The sequence below is a fragment of the Leucopleurus acutus genome (genome assembly GCF_964270905.1).
Source record: "Leucopleurus acutus genome assembly, chromosome: 2".
Taxonomy (NCBI): domain Eukaryota; kingdom Metazoa; phylum Chordata; class Mammalia; order Artiodactyla; family Delphinidae; genus Leucopleurus; species Leucopleurus acutus.
Genome location: NC_139143.1, coordinates 69572888 through 69593333, shown reverse-complemented (window position 1 = coordinate 69593333; position 20446 = coordinate 69572888). Strand labels below are relative to the sequence as shown.

General features: G+C 35.9%; 1 protein-coding gene across 2 annotated transcripts in view; it reads left to right on the top strand.

Annotated features, from left to right (window-relative positions):
• The window catches only part of POU2F1 (POU class 2 homeobox 1), a 172629-nt gene that overhangs the window by 110487 nt on the left and 41696 nt on the right, over positions 1 to 20446 (top strand). For both annotated transcript variants that reach the window (XM_082861444.1, XM_082861443.1), the window contains exons 3-5: positions 14855 to 14955; positions 17204 to 17257; positions 19155 to 19274. In XM_082861444.1, coding sequence (XP_082717570.1) covers positions 14855 to 14955; positions 17204 to 17257; positions 19155 to 19274 — 275 coding nt within the window. The remainder of the gene's footprint in view (positions 1 to 14854; positions 14956 to 17203; positions 17258 to 19154; positions 19275 to 20446) is intronic.

Sequence of the window (20446 nt, the reverse complement as noted above, 5' to 3'; positions counted from 1 at the left end):
ATAGAACCTTTCATCCTGATCAACTTAATTCAACAAACATCAACCATTTGTAGAAATCTTATCATGCATCACTCATGTGCAGTCATCTACATAAAAACAACAGAAAAGTAAAACATATACCATTTCTTTCTTTCTTTCTTTCTTTTTAAATTTCTTTGGCTGCATCGGGTCTTAGTCGTGGCACTGGGGTCTTTGTTGAGGCATGCGGGATCTTTCGTTGCAATGCGCAGGCTTCTCTCTAGTTGTGGCCTGTGGGTTTTCTCTCTCTAGTTGAGGAGCGCAGGCTCTCTAGTTGAGGCACGTGAGCTTAGTAGTTGTGGCACGCAGGCTTAGTTGCCCCGCGGCCTGGGGGATCTTTGTTCCCCGACCAAGAATCAAACCCTCATCGCCTGCATTGGAAGGCGGATTCTTTACCACTGGACCACCAGGGAAGTCCCAAAACATATACCATTTCTTAGGAGATGAAGAATATACAATAGCAGTGGAAGTTTTTAGCAGATATGTAATAATCATCCATGCCAGGGATGATCTGTAGCATCAGTTCTGATTATGCATCTTGTTTTGTAGTAACATAGAATTTTTCTATAGCCATAAGTGATGCTCATTCTGGATTTCCATTATCCCAGGTTCTTCCCATTTTATGGTGACTCACTTTGAAGAAACCACCTACACGCACACACACACACACGCGCGCACACACACACATAGAAGCTAATTTTTCCTTGAAGATCTTTTAGCTGTGATTTGTGTTAGTTATGCCCAGTGGTTGCCCGACTTTCTGTGAACTTCATTTGGAATTTGTGCTACTTATCAAGGTAATGTAGTGACAGGCACAGATATTGTCCTTATTTCCTATAGGACATCTGTAATTTAACTGTTGTTAAATTTCACTTTGACTGCCTTAAATTTACTGACAAATAAAAATCTGAAAAATATACTTTTTTCTTTATTGCATACGTTTAATTGAAGTAGTAGTATATAATATGATTTTCATTACAGATTATAATATAGTAGATATTATACAAAATACAGCTGCTTAGTGATGAAAAATAGCTTTCACAAACCCCATGTTCCAGAATCTCTCATTCAAGAAATTGTTATTCTTATTTTCATAAACAATTCCATTAGAGGTGGTAACTCTCTTGTTACTTGGCCTGTAGCGGAGTGTAAGTGACCAATTAGTTAGATGAGACTGGCTGCTATAGGCAAGGGAACTGATACGGCAGTAAGATTTGTACTGTCAGATTTGTCCTACAGCTACAGATTCATTTTTGGTTTTGTTTAATTGAGGTGAAATACATATAACATAAAATTAACCATTAAAAGTGAACAATTCTGTGACATGCAGTACATTCACAGTGTTGCAACCATCACTTGTATCTAGTTCTAAAATGTTTTCATTACCCCAAAAGGAAACCATTAAGCAGTTGCTCTCCATTTTCCCCTCCCCCCAGCCCCTGGCAACCATCAATCTGTGTTCTGTCTCTGTGGATTTACCTCTTCTGGGGATTTCGTATAAATGGAGTCATACAGTATGTGACTTTCTGTGCCTGGCTTCCATCACTTACAAAAATGTTTTCGAGGTTCATCCATGTTGTAGCGTGTATCAGTACTTCATTGCTTTTTGTGGTTGAATAATATTCCATTGTATGGATATAGCATGATTTGTTTATCCAGTCATCTATTGATGGACATTTGGGTTGTTTCCACTTTTTGGTTATTGTGAATAGTGCCGCTGTGAACATTCATGTTTAAGGATTTGTTTGAGTACCTGTTTTCAATTCTTTTGGGTATATACCTACAGTGGAATTGATGGATCATATAGTAATTCTGTGTTTATCTTTTTGAAGACCCACCAGACTCTTCCACAGCAGCTGAACCATTTTACATTTCCACAGTCAATGTACAAGGATTCCAGTTTGTTTCTCCACATCCTTGTTACACTTGTTATTTTCCTTTTTTTTTTTTCCTATTAGAGCCTACTAATGAGTTGAATAATATACTTTTTACCTGGTTTTTTTTTTTTTTTTTTTTTTTGTGGTACGAAGGCCTCTCACTGCCGCGGCCTCTCCCGTTGTGGAGCACAGGCTCCGGACGCACAGGCTCAGCGGCCATGGCTCACGGGCCCAGCCGCTACGCGGCATGGGGAATCTTCCCAGACGGGGGCACGAACCCGCGGACTCCCAACCACTGCGCCACCAGGGAAGCCCTGAATAATATACTTTGAAAGTAGCAACTCTGCATTCATTTTTCCTCAGGAAATAATGTTACAAACCGAATCCTTCCTTTCCCCCACCCTGCCTGACAGTGTCTTTTTGCATCTCCCTCTGTATTATGGTCAGAATGTCTTGTAATAATGAGATGAGTAGAGGGTAGTAATAAGGTGTGTTTACATCTGAACCCTTTGAATTTTACTTTCCTCACTTTGGTGGTTCAGGCCTCACTCTGTAACGCCAGACCCCCTTTAAAACCTCCTCTCTCCCTCTTAGCCACAATAGAACTCTCAAAGCACGTTGTACCTTTCTTAGAGCAAATACCATATCCTGCCTCACTTTGCTTGAGGGCAGTGACAGTACTTTATTCTTATGTGTTCTACCTCTCAAACCAATGCATTTAGCAAAAAAAAATCTGAGGTCACTGACATTAGAAAAAAAGAGATTTTTATTTCCTTTTTAAAGTATCATGGTTTCCTTCAGATATAACTAGATCCTGAAGAGATAATTAAAGTGTAATATTACTGTAAGTTTTAATTTTGAGGCCTCAAAGGGTTGATCTGTTTGGAAAATATTAAATGTTATCTCTTAAGTAAGGATTAAATGTACTTACTTAAAAACTAGGTTGTACTCTGTAATGACCTATATGGGAATAGGATCTAAAAAAGAGTGGATATATGTATATGTATAACTGATTCACTTTTCTGTACAACAGAAACTAACACAACATTGTAAATCAACTATACTCCAATAAAAATTAATTTTAAAAATAAAGAAAAAAAGGTACATATATTTTTAAATTGCTTTAAGCATTAAGGACTCAATATATATGGGATTCATATATACAAACTACTATACATAAAATAGATACGCAACAAGGATTTACTATATAGCACAAGGAAGGAATCATACCTAATACCTTGTAATAACCTATAATGGAATATAATCTGCAAAAACTCTGAATCATTATGCTGTACACCTGAAACTAACACAATATTGTAAATCAACTATACTTCAATTTAAAAAAAGGACTCAATTTTATAGTTTGTGATAGTTTAATATTATCTTTAGATAACCAGCCCTTAGTAAACCAGGAGTGGTTTACTAAGCAAATTAAAGCTGTAAACAGTTTAAAAAAAAAAAACTGGGTTGTATAGGAGTTACAATATGGGAAGGATTATAGTTAGGTAGACCCTTAAAGTCCTCCTAAAGAAAGTAGATTCTGGGCTGGATGTTGAATAATAACTTAGACTTTCAGAGATAAAGAGGATGGTGGAGAGTGTCTGCATTTTGATCCTATTGTGAGGGTATAACCTTAGTTTTCTCTCTGACACCTCCTCTCTTCCTGTCTTTGTCCTTCCTTCCCTAGTATGTTGTATTTCATCCCTCATTTATACATTTTAAAATAAGTGTTCATAAGGCATAGATATCCATTCTCATTCGTGGAGAAATGACAACAGGTTTAGGATAATGAGAAGACTGTCCTCCCTCTACCAAAAAAAATAAAGGCACTCCTGTATAGAATTTTGAAAAGCAGAAGTCAGTCTTTTTTTTTTAAGTGTTTATTTTTATTTGCTCATTTATTTATTTTGTTTGGTTGGTTTTTACATTCTACATACAAATGAAATCATACAGTATTTGTCTTTCTCTGTCTGACTTATTTCACTTAGCATAGTACCTTCAAGGTCCATCCATGTCACAAATGGCAAGATTTCCTCTTTTTAATGGCTGAGTCATATTCCATTTTTTTTGTGGGTATATGTGTGTGTGTGTGTGTGTATACACACACACATATACACACACACACACCACATCTTCTTTACCCATTCATCCATTTTTTTTCACAACTCACACACACACACTGTATTTTATTTTTACAAGAGATAAATAAACTGACACCAAGCATTGTAAATGGATGACCACAACAAAAGCAACAATGATTGCAATTACCAAACACGAAACACACTCACACTATGTCATAATATTGACATTCAGTCCAGTAATCCTCCACTGTAACAGCTCCTTTACTTTGCAGTGAAAACTGAATTGTATATTTTTTGCCTCTGAGTCCTTGTGAGATTTTTTTTATTATTATTCAAACAGAAAGTCACAAAAATTATAATCATCCTCATCAGTTCACTCAGTCCCATGTAATTTTTTTTTCATCTTGATCTTTTGTTAGCACTTTTATGAATTCATCAGTTTTCCATTAGAGTTCTGAAAATGCTTATTCATTCAGTTCAGCAGTATAGTCAGTTACCAGAAACCTGTACTTGTCCAAGTCCTTTCCATGAATTCCTTGAAGATGAAACCCTTTTATAGGAACATTTTTGCAAAAGCATCAGAGTACACCCAGAACTGTCTGTAAATGACAAAAGACTTAAAAATGACCACAGTTAAAGATTTGATGAAAGTTCATAATAATGCAATTGACAAGGAAATTTAGTTATTTCTGAGATATACATTTTAAAGTAATTACTAGAATTATGACTTATAACATTATACCAGAACATATAAGATTTTTAGAAATTTCATGTAATGTCTGAAACATTTATATTAACATATTTCCATACAAATAACCCAAAGAAAGTTTAGTATTAGTTGTTTCTTTGTTTTTTTATACTGCAGTTTCTTATTAGTCATCAGTTTTATACACATCAGTGTATACACGTCAATCCCAATCACCCAATTCAGCACACCACCATTCCCACCCCACCGTGGTTTTCCCCCTTGGTGTCCATACATTTGTTCTCTACATCTGTGTCTCAACTTCTGCCCTGCAAACCGGTTCATCTATACCATTTTTCTAGGTTCCACATACATGCGTTAATATACGATATTTGTTTTTCTTTTTCTGACTTACTTCACTCTGTATGACAGTCTCTAGATCCATCCACGTCTCAACAAAGGACTCAATTTCATTCCTTTTATGGCTGAGTAATGTTCCATTGTATATATGTACCACAACTTCTTTATCCATTCGTCTGTTGATGGGCATTTAGGTTGCTTCCATGACCTGGCTGTTGTAAATAGTGCTGCAATGAACATTGGGGTGCATGTGTCTTTTTGAATTATGGTTTTCTCTGGGTATATGCCCAGTAGTGGGATTGCTGGATCATATAGTAATTCTATTTTTAGTTTTTTAAGGAACCTCCATACTGTTCTCCTTAGTGGCTGTATCAATTTACATTCCCACCAACAGTGCAAGAGGGTTCCCTTTTCTCCATACCCTCTCCAGCATTTGTTGTTTGTAGATTTTCTGATGATGCCCATTCTAACTGGTGTGAGGTGGTACCTCATTGTAATTTTGATTTGCATTTCTCTAATAATTAGTGATGTTGAGCAGCTTTTCATGTGCTTCTTGGCCATCTGTATGTCTTCTTTGGAGAAATGTCTGTTTAGTTCTTCTGCCCATTTTTGGATTGGGTTGTTTGTTTCTTTAATATTGAGCTGCATGAGCAGTTTTTGTATTTTGGAGATTAATCCTTTGTCCATTGATTCGTTGGCAGATATTTTCTCCCATTCTGAGGGTTGTCTTTTTGTCTTGTTTACGGTTTCCTTTGCTGTGCGAAAGCTTTAAACTTTCATTAGGTCCCATTTGTTTATTTTTGTTTTTATTTCCATTATTCTAGGAGATGGATCAAAAAAGATCTTGCTGTGATTTATGTCAAAGAGTGTTCTTCCTGTGTTTTCCTCTAAGAGTTTTATAGTGTCCGGTCTTATATTTAGGTCTCGAATCCATTTTGAGTTTATTTTTGTGTATGGTGTTAGGGAGTGTTCTGATTTCATTCTTTTACATGTAGCTGTCCAGTTTTCCCAGCACCACTTATTGAAGAGACTGTCTTTTCTCCATTATATATCTTTGCCTCCTTTGTCATAGATTAGTTGACCATAGGTGCGTGGGTTTATCTCTGGGCTTTCTATGTTGTTCCATTGATCTATGTTTCTGTTTTTGTGCCAGTACCATATTGTCTTGATTACTGTAGCTTTGTAGTATAGTCTGAAGTCAGGGAGTCTTGATTCCTCCAGCTTCGTTTTTTTCCCTCAAGACTGCTTTGGCTATTCGGGGTCTTTTGTGTCTCCATACAAATTTTAAGATGATCTAGTTCCGTAAAAAATGCCATTGGTAATTTGATAGGGATTGCATTGAATCTGTAGATGACTTTGGGTAGTGTAGTCATTTTCACAATATTGATTCTTCCAATCCAAGACCATGGTATATCTCTCCATCTGTTGGTATCATCTTTAATTTCTTTCATCAGTGTCTTATAGTTTTCTGCATACAGGTGTTTTGTCTCCCTAGGTAGGTTTATTCCTAGGTATTTTATTCTTTTTGTTGTAATGGTAAATGGGAGTGTTTCCATAATTTCTCCTTCAGATTTTTCATCATTAGTGTATAGGAATGCAGGAGATTTCTGTGCATTAATTTTGTATCCTGCAACTTTACCAAATTCATTGATTAGCTCTAGTAGTTTTCTGGTGGCATTTTTAGGATTCTCTATGTATAGTATCATGTCATCTGCAAACAGTTACAGTTTTAAGAAGTCAGTCTTTTTTAAGAGACAGATCACATTAGAGACTGACTGCTTTGGAGACAACACTGAAGGATAAATTGAAAGGAAGCTTATTTTAGGAAAAGTGAAATTGAACAAAAATTGATCACTAATTGTAATACTCATGATAGCGAATTTGAAAAATACAGATTCATGTATCTGTTAACATTTGATGTGTTTGATGTGTTTTGGAGACATATTTTTCCAAAAGTTGTGTTTATTCAATATAGTATTATTTCTCATGAACTGTAAAGTTTGATTTGGTACATTTAAAAAATTTTTTATTGTAAAGTTAAATAGCTGGAGTAACAAGCTGTGAGGTGGAAACCAAAGGTTCAAAATTCTTACACCTCATCATCTCCTATCTCTTTATGAGCCTGACCTTGGTGCAATTACTGGTTAGTCACTTAGTTAATAATCTTCACCAGTCAAGGTTGAGTTGGACTCCTTGGTTATACAATGGTGTAGTAGAACGAGCAATGGGAAGAGAGACAAGGAGGTCTGTGTTTCAATCTGGGCCCAGTTACTGTCCAGCTCAGTTATTTCAGTAGAAGTGATTTTGTATATTTTTTATTTTTCTCATTTGTAAATCAGGGAGGTTTATTCATTCCTTTTGATGGTCCCTTTCAGTTTTGCCTTTTCTAAAATGTTGTATAAATGAAATCATACAGATGTACCCTTTGAGTCTGATTTCTTTCCCTTAGCATGGTATGTTTGTGTGTACTGTAGCTTAGTTTTATCTCTTTCCTCCTTCCTACAAAATGTTGATGAAGTATCAAATGTGTTGCAGTAGTAAATAGAAGTTATAGATTATTCCTTTTGTGTTTTGAGAGGTGGGAAACATAAAGAAAGGTAGCATATGATCTGAGCACTGAAAGGAGTTGAAAAGCCTGAAACCTCTGCAAATCTGGGAAGTAAGAACTATTTGTCAAGAGGGGAAACCTTTGCATATTTCATCCTTGACTGCTGACTACGAAGAAAGAAACAACTTCCTGGGAGATGAGGACTTGCCAATTCTTAAACTCCATGTAAATTTCACCTATCTCTCAGCTGGGCCTTCACTGTAACTGGTGTCCTTGGATTCACTTCTAATGATTCTCTGTCACATTCCTCATTACATATTCCCAAATCTTTTCTCTTGTCCAGAACTTCCCTATCTTATTTCTGTTTTGCTGTTTTTGTTTTCTGAAAATGACTACCTTTTGATTACTTAGAAAGTTTAGCTATCTGATTTAGCCCCACCACCTTCCTCCTCATCACTTTACATTTTTTCTGTTTTCACCACCTCCTCCTTTTCTTTTGCGTCTAAGAAAGAAATGTCAGGAATTCCCTGGCTTTACAGTGGTTAGGACCCCACGCTTCCACTGCCGGGGGCCCGGGTTCAATCCCTGGTTGAGGAACTAAGATCCCACAAGCCACGTGGTGTGGCCAAAAAAAAAAAAAAGAAAGAAAGAAATATCCTTCTTCTTCTTCTCCATTATTATAATCCTCTATATTTCCCTCTTAATTCGGTCTCTTCTCATATCCTTCAGGTTCCTGCCCCTTTTTGTTCTTAACAGCTTCAGTGTATCTCTTCCTATAGAATCTTTCCTCTCAATCTTTCAATAGACTCAGGTTTCATCTGTCTATAAACCTTTCCTTCCACCCTGTCTACCCCTTTGAACTACCATCCTCTCTCGCTCCCACCACTGCTAGACTTACTGGAATAAATGAGCCCGACTTAGCACCTTGACTTCATTACCACCTGCTTTTTTCTTTGCTTCTTGCTATCTGGATGTGACCCCCAAACTTTTTGCAACTCTTTGGTCATTATTGATGTTTTTCTTTTACTGTTTTAATATAAAAGCAGTAATTGTAAAAACCTATATGTAAACATGTATGTATGGTTTAAGCACTCATGTGTCTACCACTCTGGCCACAAAACAATTACCATGTCCCAGAAGGCCACTGTAGGTCCACTCTGATCATATGCTTCTACCACAGAGGTTACCATCATCCTGAATTTAGTGTTAATGATCACATTGCTTTTCTTTCCATTTTTTTCATCTATGTATTTATTATCCTCAAATAATATATTACTTAGATTTACCTGTTTCCATTTTGTAAGTTGAATCATACTATATATATTCTATGACTGGTTTCTTTTGTTCAACATGATGTTTTGGGGATTCATCCAAGTTGGTACGTATATCTATAATTCATTTTCACTGGATATATAATCCCATTATATGAATGTATCACAATTTTTCTATCCATTCTATTACTGATGGACATTTTCATTGTTTTTAGGCTTTTGCTGTTATAAACATTACTGCTATAAATAATTTTGTACTTATCTCTTGATGCATATGTGTGAAAAAGTCTCTAGAGTATTTACTTAATAGTGTAGTTGCCGAACTTTTTCCAGTGTTATTCAGTACTGCCAGCCACAACCAATTTTCCAAAGCGTTAGTACTGATTTATACTGGTACCAACAGCAGACGAGAATTTCACAGTCTCGCCAAAACTTGCTATTAACCAACTTTGTAGTTTTAGCCAATCTAGTGGGTGTAAAATGCTATCTCATTGGGATTTTATTGTATTTCCCTAGTTTCCAAGGATGTTGAATAGCCTTTCTTGCGTTTGTGGGCCATTTATGTTTCTTCTTTTGTGAAATTCTTATTCATTTCTTTTTCCTGTTTTATTTTTCTATTGGGTTTCTTTTTAATTGATTCATAGGAGTTCTTTGTGTGGTCTGATACTAATCCTTTGTTGTTTGTATGTATTGCAAATATTTTCTCTTTTTCATTAATTTTACATAGTCCTTTAATGAACAAAGCTTGTAAGTAGTTAAATTTATGTCTTTTCAAGTTTGCGGTCATATAAAGAAATCCTCCCCTTTAACAAGGTTATAATGATATTCTCTTACATTGTCTTCTAAAAATGTAATAGTTTTGCACTTCACACTTAGGTCTTTAATCCTCCTGAAATGTTCTTTTTCTTTTAATTTTTATTTATTTATTTATTTTTGGTATGGTATGCATTGATCTATAATAATTTCATTTTTTCCCCAAACTGATACCTAGTTATCCATTTATTGAAAACTGCATCCTTTCCTCACTGAGTTGCAGTACCACCTCTGTCACGTTTCAAGTGTCCAAAGATATGTGCTTTGTTTCCAGACTCTCTTTTCTGATCTGTTTGTTTATCCCTGCACTGATATCACACTCTTCTAATTATTATAGCCTTGTGATGAGTCTTGATATCTTGATAGTGCAAGTCCCTCTACTTTTTGTTTTATAGAACATGTTGGCTCTTTGCCTTTCTATTTAAATTTTAGATTCAGCCTGTCAATTATACACACACCGCCCTGAGAAAGAGAATGAAAGAAAAGAAGAAAGAAAATAACTTGTTGAGATTTTGATATGAAATTGCTTTGAATCCATAGATGAATCTGGGAAGAACTGATTTCTTTACAATGTTGTCTTTCGATAAGTGAGCCTTTATTTATTTCTTCTTTATTACTTTAAAATAAAGTTTTATAATTTTCTGCTTATAGGACTTGCTGTAGTTTGAGAGATTTATTCCCAGGACTTTATATTTTCTAAGTGCTATAAATAAAATTGTTTAAATTTTTTTCATTTGGTGTATAACAAAGGCAATTTTTTAATTTTTTTCGGTACATGGGTCTCTCACTGTTGTGGCCTCTCCCGTTGTGGAGCACAGGCTCCGGACACGCAGGCTCAGCGGCCATGGCTCACAGGCCCAGCCGCTCCGCGGCATGTGGGATCTTCCCTGACCGGGGCACGAACCCGTGTCCCCTGCATCGGCAGGCGGACTCTCAACCACTGCGCCACCAGGGAAGCCCACAAAAGCAATTTTTAAATAGATTTTGTGTGTTGCAACCTTATTAAACTGTCTTATTCTGATAATAAATTGTTATATTCCTTAGGATATTCTATATTCATAATCAGATTATCTAAGAAGAAAGTTTTATTTCTTTTTCCCAACTTACCTGTTTTCTTGCCTTATTTTGCTGGCTAAGCCTTCCAATAGCTAACACCCTTATCTTGTTCTTAATCTTAAAGGGAGTGCATTTAATGTTCTCTTTGTCAAGTTAGAGAAGCTTCTTTCTGTTCCTACACCTAGAATTTTTATCATAAGCGGATATTGAATTTTATGTAAGCATTTTTCTGCATCCTTTGAGATGATTGTATGATTTTCCCCCTTCAATGAATGTAGGTAATCATATTATGTGAATTTCTTTTAACCCCAAACCAATCTTGCATTCTTGGAATAAATGCATCTTAGTCACAATATTTTATCTTACTAGATTATTTTTGTTATTATTATTTAGGATATTTCCATATATTTTATGAGTACAGCTGGCTTGTTTTTTGCTTTTTCTTTTTTCTTTTTCATACTTATCTTTGTCAGGTTTTGGTATCAAGGTTATGCTGGCCTCATAAAATGTTTGGAAGTGTTTCCTTTTTTTTAACCCCATTCTGGAAAAGGTATGTAGGATTGGAATTATTTTTTCCTTGAATTTTTGGAAGCAAGCAGAGTAAAATTGTATGGGCTTTTCATTTTCTTTTTGGGGTGATTTTTATCTACTAATTCAGTTTCTTCAAATGCTGTGGGACTCTTTGGCTTTTTTTTTTTTTTTTTCCTTCTTGATCAATCTTGATAAGTTATAGTTTCTAGAGAGTTATCTGTTTCTAAGTTTTAATTTTATTGGTTCACAATATCTTTTTTGGTTTCTGTGACATTTTTTGATTGTGCCCTTTCTGTTATCCTTAAATTATTTGCTCCTTCTCTTTTATTTTATTTTAACTTACCAGATGTTTGTAAGTTATATGATTCTTCTGAAAGAACCGAAGCGATGTTTCTGTTATGTGTTTTTCCCCCTATTTCATTAATTTTTAGTCTTACCTTTATTAATGCCTTTCTTCTGTTCTCTTTAGATTAATTTCTTTCTTCTTTCTCAGTACTTAATCCTTATCTTTTACCATTTGATCATAGTACTAAACTACCCTGTCCTTGCAACTCTGTCTTCTCTGGCTCACTGGTCTTGAGGGGGTTGTTTCCTACTTTTCTAACTGCTTCCTCTGACTCTTTGTCTTTACATCTCCAAAGTAGGTGCCCTCTTATCTTCAACTTTCTTTTCTCTATATGTGGTCTCCAGTCTACCATGATTCGAACTTAGGATTTTTCAACTTTATGATGGTGCAAAAACCATATGCACTCAGTAGAAACCATACTTCGAATCTTGAATTTTGATCTTTTCCTGGGCTAGATGCTGGACGGCAGCAGCAGCCACAGCTCCCAGTCAGCCACATGATCAGGAGGGGAAACAGCCAATATACTTACAACCATGCTGCACCTATGCAGCCATTCGTTTTTCACTTTCAGTACATTATTCAGTAAGTTACATGAGATAGTCAACATTAAGTGTTCTGAGCACATTTATGGTGGGTTAGGCTAAGCTATGATGTTCTGTAGATTAGGTGTGTTAAATGCATTTTTGACTCATGATATTTTCAATTTAGGAAGGGTTATCAGAATGTAACCCCATCGTTAGTTAAGGAAGATCTATACATATATCCATTCTTAATTAATAGACATTTTTACTCTCCTAATATCAACTACCACTTACCTGTGAGTGAATTTAGGTACAATCAGGGACCCATTCCTTGTCTTACCTCTTCCACTAACTAGCTATGACATCTTGAGCAATTGATTTAATATCCCTTAATCTCTGTTTCTTCACCAAGGAGGTGTTGTATACAAGATCTGTGAAGTTTACCTCAGTAATACTGTTCCAGAGACAACCTTATAAACTCTTCAGCTCTGGCCTCTGTCATTTCTAAATTCCTCTGGATCACCTTTCTTAGATGTTTTATTAGGGTTTCTCAAACTCTATACTATATCTTATGTTAAACTTCTTATGTAATTCACCCTCTGCCCCAACCTTTTAATTTCCCTGGTTGCTCCTTTGGATGTTGCTGTTTTCTCAGGCTCGCATTTGGTTTTGGCTCCCAGCATCCCTGTCTCTCCATACTGTCTTCATACTCAAGTCTGATTAGGGTGCATGTGTGTGTGTATCTGTTCCCCTCTCCTTTCTTTAGCCCAGATTATGTCGTTATGTTCTACAAGAATGATTTCTATGTAATGTCTACTTTCTTCTACCTCTCACCTCCCAGTGGAGCCTCAGCACCTTAATTTTTTAAAAAATACCTGCCTTAGACCTCTGCTTATCTGAGTTGTTGTCTAAGTATTTTTTTCACCAAACCATGCTTTGGATACCATACCTTTATGCCACCCCTCCCCAACCCCAAGAGGCTGAGCCAGGGCACTTAAATAGTATTACCTGTAGGACACTGGAGTAGGCTTTGTAGCAGGGGTACCAGAAATGAGTCAGTCTTGCCTTATATAGTTCTTTGTGATTTACAAGAAGCTTGTTATCATTTTTATGAGAACTTAAAAATGGAACCAGTGTGTGGAATTTTTATGGTCTCCATGAGAGTGAAATATTTGGTTCTGGAAGACATCTTCATTTGGTGATATGTTAATCTCTAAGTGCTTATCTCTGTTTTTCAAAATCTTATCTTCTTTTAGCGTTGTTGATTTATTTAATATATCTTGAGCATGTTTCTCTAATGGTGCACAATCTTAAAATCTTGATGTTTAAGTAATGATTTCCTGCATCAAGATAGAGACAGCAGCTAATGACAAAATGTGCAACTTTAGAATAGTGAAACTTCTCTATGTGGCTTATGGAAGTGACCCTAGTTACCTCAAATTTTATTTCATACTAGTTTCTCACTACTTGACACAAGCATGTACTCTTTAATTCCATTAGCTGTATATGTCTAAGTAGTTCTATATTTCCTATCTATGAGAAATTTTAGGAAAAACCATAAGAGAACAATCACTATGGGATTTTTCAAGGAGGTGAAATATATGTACACTTTTTTAATAATTATCTCAAAGAAACCTTAAATAGCTCTGTGAGTCATGTGATCTACCTAATTATTCTATTAAAGTGATACATTTGCTAGCAGTTAGCTAGGATGTATAATGGCAGCAGTTAGCACCCTTTTAGAAATACTGCCTGAGGTTTCTAACTTGTACTCTTTTAACTGGTCTGCTCTATGTGTACACACAGGGGTGAGGATGAGAAGATGAGGTGTTCCAGTGGTAGGAAATGGAAGCTCAGTACCATGTTCACATGACTCAATGATTCTTGCAGGTTTCCATAGTCTGTTATATTTTATTCAGTACAAAGTATTCTGGTTATTTCTAAGTAAGAGCTGGATATAGTAATTTTAAAACAATGTATTATATCACTTAGAAAATATTTCTGGGTATTAGGGTGGTATGTCTTTCCATAGATTAGTCCTATTCTAACATTAGATTGCAGCATATGTGGTTAAAGGCACTGGCATAACATTTAGAAAATTATAATGATAGCAGAGCCCTTGCTATTAGATGCACGCCACAATCTATACTTTGGGATTGAAGAAATTAGTAAAACCATTTTGTTTATCTTGTAAATGATTGCTTTTACTGTCAGATTGTCATTTATTAAGGCATTTTAAGTTAAGAGTAAATTCATCTCGGTCTTGGCAAAGTCACCTGTGAATTTCTTCTGTCCAAGCCAAGTACTGAGAAGGGAGAGACTAGAAGAGAGCCTTGGTACCCCCCTTAGAACTCTGTCTCTACCAGTCTTCACGACAGTATAATAATGATAATCTCTTCTTCAAGCCACCTTAGGTTTCATGCTTGTTCTGACCCCACTTGCTCTCCAGTCACTGCTTTCCCTTCTGAACTAACACAATCTTATGATTGTAATTCATTATTTATAATTTTGTTTCTGTTTCTTAAGCTTTATCTGTGTTCATGTACTTGTCCTACAGTACTATCTTTAGAAGAAAAATCATTTTACTGTATTTCCTTGTTCTTTTGAATCTCTTCTCCTCCTTGGAGGTACTTAGAAAAATGCTTATATAAAATAGGTGCTTGATAAATGCACCTCTTTAAGAAAAGTCTGGTGCTTATTTCAGTTTTTGTATTTTTAATAGTTATATTATTTTGCTTGCTTTCTAGGCACACAAACCAATGGTCTGGACTTTCAGAAGCAGCCTGTGCCTGTTGGAGGAGCAATCTCAACAGCCCAGGCCCAGGCTTTCCTTGGACATCTCCATCAGGTAGAATGTTCTGCTCAACCATATGTGAGAGTAAAAAACGGAGGCGTGGAATGCTAGGGCCTGGGGAAGCGATTTCAGAATGTGGGACTGTTTAAGTTGATTAAAGCCTGGTGCTATCAGCATCTAATCATGTCATTCTGAATGGTTAGTATGGAATCCTATAGCTTAGTTGACTGTATAGCTATTGACCCCACAGCTGTGTGAACAAAAGAGTTCCTTGTTACAAACAGAATATATTTATGACAACTGGGTTACTGTTTTTGTGAGTGTGGTCTGTGGTGGCTGACTGAAGGTAGTAAATGACAAAGTCATCCAAAATGATGTAGCTCCCATTGCCTGAGACCTGCTATGTAAGGCTCTGAGCTCACAGCTCATAGCCCTTCTTTAAAACGGTTTCAAACCATTTTGATTTGGGCTACTCAGAGCCTTTGCTTGACTGTGAACCCCCTGGTTTGGGGTTCAACTTTATTACTCTTATGTTACATGAATTTCTCCCAAGTCTAAAACAGGCTATGGATTCTGTTCATCCACATTTTAGCTTTAAGGTATAGGGAAAGAGAATATAAAAACAAACATTGACTCCCCAAGAGTTTTGGGATGTGGGAACTGGTTGAAAATGGAAAGTAAATAAAACAATGAAAACATTTGGGAGATAGATTATCAGAGTGTCTCAACCCCTTGATTTATATTAACATAAATCAAGATTTATTTATGATAAATTTATTTATGACTTATTAGAGCAATACTTTTTGTAACTTGGTGATCTTTACCTCAGATAAACCCTAGAACCAATTTAGTGTTCAAATTGTGTTGGTCAGCAGTGTTGGTGGTAGTGACTTTAGTGATGATAGTGCCTGATGGTATTAGTGGTAGAGGTTCAATGAAAAGCACATATGGACATAAAATAGTAGATATTCAATAATTATTTGTTGAACAAATGAAGGAATGAATGAATGGTAAAATATATGGGAATACAGAGGAAGAAATGATTAACTCATCCTGTGTAGTCTAAGACATTATTGTAGAGAGGATGATTTTTGAGCCAAGTTTTAAAGGTTGTTGGGAGCTAGCTAAATGGAGTTGTAAAGGGATGCTCTCACTTTCGATTTTCAACTTTCTATTTTGAAAACTTTCAAATCTATAGAAAAGTTATAACCGTACAACAATTTTCAACCAAAAGCTCTTCATCTGGCATCACTAATTGTTACTTTATTACCATATATTCTTAATCTGTGTGTGTTTGTACACATACGTTTTGTGTGTTTATATATATGTCAACTTGTCCCATTATTGTGATACTGAATTTGATCATTTGATTAAGGTAGAGTCTCAGATTTGTCTACTGTAAAGGTAACTTTCTTCCTCATAATTAGTAAATAATGAGGAGATACTTTAAGACTTGTAAATATCTTGTTCCTCAACAGACTTTTACCCAGAAACATCATGATTTAAATAAAATTACAAAGAAACTTTATCTCCTTTAAATCTTTGTACCTGAAACTCTTTCCTCTGGCTCTTTGACTGACTTCTTAGCCTTTGATCTTAAACATACTATCTTTTCATATAATTCTCCCTTGGTTACACTATGTCTAAAGTGTGTTCTCCAGATCTGTTTTAGGTGCTTTTTTCTCTTTTCTCTCTCTTCTTTGTTTTTCATTTGGGGGGAGGGTTCTTATTTCAACTCACAGGACTTTCAGTTTAAATAAAGGACACCGCACTCAGTTAATTTTAGTTAGCTCTGAACTCTATACTGATCTCCATACCAACACTTATATTTAAGTTCAGGAAATCTTGATGCTGTGTGATAAATCCAAAATGGAATTCTTATCTTCATGTTAATGACACTACCATTTTCTGAGTCTTCCAAATTTGAACCTGGAATAATACATGACTTTTTTTTCTTCATCTATATCCAGTCAGTTGCCACGATCCTATGTAGCACCTTGAAATACTATTCATGTTTCCTACTTCTAATTCCCACTGCTGCCATTCTAGGGTTGGTTTCCATTTATTCTATCCTAGTTTATATAACAATCCAGTTATTTTGTACAATGTTGCTCAATTTGGATTTGTCTGATGTTTCATCACAATTAGATCAGGTTATATACTTTGGGAAGGAATACACTATAAATAACGCTTGGTTCTAACTCAGTAAAACATACATTTGTAGAGGCTTGTTGATGACCACCTCTAATGATGGATGTCAACAGTATTAGACTAGAACTTCCCCGATTTCTTTACTTAATAGGTCCAGCTCGCTGGAACAAGTTTACAGGCTGCTGCTCAGTCTTTAAATGTACAGGTAAGCTGGGACATGGGATTATGGATCAATTTTTCTATTCATTTTTACCATATTTTTCTAATTTTCTGTAATGAGTATACAATAATTTTATAATGAAAATACTTAGAATTATTACTTTTTTTCTTACTGAATCTCATAAAGATTTAAATAATGATAATAGTTGCCATTAATGAAAATCCATTTTATATTATTCCACTGTGAATGTCCAAAGGTGAACAAGAAAAGTCTACTTTTAAAGTTTTATATGTAAGTTCGGTAAAAATGTTTCTCAGTTGTACAGCCATAACACATGCCTAAACACAAAGCAAAAGAATACCTTAAATGTCCTTTTGTTTCCAAATGTATTTTTATTTATCATTTTTCATATCTTAGGAAAACACTATAGTATAGGAGAGAGCACTGGAATGAAAGACAGAGGTCCTAGGTTTGAATTCTCATTCTGCCACTAACTAGCTGTTTGAACTTTGGCAAGTCACTTAACCTCCTGGGGCGCATTTTTTTCTTATACAGTTGGCCCTCCCCTCCCCAGGTTCCACATCTGCTGGTACAGAGGGGCTGGCTGACTGTGAGGGACTTTAGCATCTACAGATTTTGGTGTCCATGGGGGGTCCTGGGACTAATCCTCTGTGGATACCAAGGGGCAACTGCGTGTATTTAAGTGGGGAAATTTAGAAGATCGCCAGAGGTCCTCTCTGCTCTAAAATGTTGTGAGTTTGAGGATTGCAATTAAACATATTTATAAACATTAATGGGCTTCATACAGTCAAAATTCTGAAGATAACACTTAAATCTGGGTGCTTTGTTTCTATGAACCATATGGTAAAACGTGCAAAGTTCAAGTATTATGCATGACTCCATAATATTTCAATCAACCTGCTGCTTCCTTTCATTATAGTGTTTAGGTAACTAACAGTCAAGAGGAAAAAACAGTATTCTGGAAGGTTGATTTCAGTGTTGCTAATGACTAAAGACCTTGGGTTGAGCATTCCATGAAACCGAGTAGAGTATGGACCTAGTAACACATGGAGACAAGAAGAGAAAAGAAAAGGAGATAATGTGACCTTCCTTTCTGAGAGAGAGGAGGCGGAAAATTGCCTTGGTTTCCATGGTAAACTTTCATCCCTTAGAGAGATGTTGGCAAACAGGCTGAATCTCCAGTGCGGAATGTTTACAGTCTTGCACTGTAATTATCTCTCAATGACTGGCAGAATTAATCAGAGCCTTTATGTTAATTAGCCTTGCTGCAGTCCCCAAAACAGGTGGTGGGAAATATGCAAATCTATGCAGAATTTTCATGCTCTGCATAACCAGTTTTAATTACCATAAAATTTTCTCTCAGTGCCCCTTTCCAGGAGTATGTTCTCTTTCCCTCTTGACTGCAGCATTTTCTCTCTTAAGTTTGTGTGTTACTTGATGGGGGATGCTAAATTTATAGTTCTTCAAAATATTAGACGAAAAGTTCTGTGGGTCAAGTAATCAATTTATAAGATGGTATATAAGGAAGTTTTAGACTGACCACCAAAGACATGTCAAAATGTTGGAATGGAGGGTCTGTCTAAGGTAAACATAGGTTGAAATTGTATTCTTCACTTACTCCTTACTTCCAGAGTTGAGGATTTGGGTTTGTGAAAAATTCTGTTGACTTGTGGAGGACCAAATTATTTTTTCTTCTTAAAAATTATAATTGCAGCTTTGCTGATATTGGAACAAAAAGTCTGAAAACTTAATACATAAAATTAGGAAAATACAAAGGTTTAGAAGAAAGGAAAAGAGTGAAATCAGAAAACTCATGATTAGATAAGTCTGCATTGTAAATAATTCTTAAAACATGGAATTGTGAGTACATTTTTTTTAAATCAACTATTTTAAATCTTTTATTCCCCCCGCCCCACCTCAGTCTAAATCTAATGAAGAATCGGGGGATTCACAGCAGCCAAGCCAGCCTTCCCAGCAGCCTTCAGTGCAGGCAGCCATTCCCCAGACCCAGCTCATGCTGGCTGGAGGACAGATAACTGGGGTAAGTTTTCACTGAGAAATTTGTAACAAACTTTCTCTGTCAGAACTGCCATTGGGGGACTTCCCTGACAGTCCAGTGGTTGAGACTTTGCCTTCCAGTGCAGGGGGTGTGGATTTGATCCCTGGTCAGGGAGCTAAGGTCCCGCATGCCTCACTGCCAAAAAACCAAAACATAAAACAGAAGCAATATTGTAACAAATTCAATAAAGACTTTTAAAAAATGGTCCACATCCAAAAAAATCTTCCAAAAAAAAAAAAAACTGCCATTGGTCAATATCTGATTAGAACTGTTGGCTGTAGCAGACAGTAGTAACATGGCTATGCCTGGCACTGTTATGTCTTTAAAGGAACTTCCTGCACCGTAAGCAGCTCTGAGAAAGGAACTATCTTTGTCACGAGTTTTCAGGGTATTTTTTCTTACTATTGCAGATGTGCTCTGGGTAAACTAAGGACTTTTTAAAATTCACGTTTCAACCGTTGCTTCATCATGCAGTGGCGTCACGATCCCATGGTTGAGACAGTTACAGTGATGAAATTGTAGTTGTCAGTTTGGAGTTATAACATCACTGCAGAGTAATGGATTAGTACCTACAAAAGAAAAACATTTTAAGTTACCGTATAGCATTCTAAAATGAAACTTCTGATCTCATATCCTGGCTCTGTAGTTTACTGTATTGGCTAATTACTTCATCTCTCTGTGCCTCAGTTTTCCTTCAGTTAAATGAAGATGTAATAATACTTATCTAACAGTATTGTTTTAAAGATTAAGAGTAATAACATACATAAAACTCATAGAACAGTGCTTGGCATGTAGTAGCGTTCAATAAATGTCATCTGTTTTTATCGATAGTAAATTGGCCTGTGCAAATATATTAAGCTTTTAACTTTTGAGCTGTCTTCACTCTGAGACATCATTAAAAATATTTTTCCAATGTTGACAATTTGTCTATTAAGTTGTCTTTTTGGGGGGTCGAGAGGAGTGGTAAGTTATTTGTTATTCGATTCACATCACGTCAACCCGCAAAATTTTTTATTTCCTTCATTTCAGTTAAGTTTGTTTTGGCAGTGGTGGAAGGCTCTTTTAAGAACTGTTGCAAACTTGTTTACGAAATCCCATCAGTAGAGACTAATATATGTTTACATGTTATATAAAATATTTATAAACGTGTATCT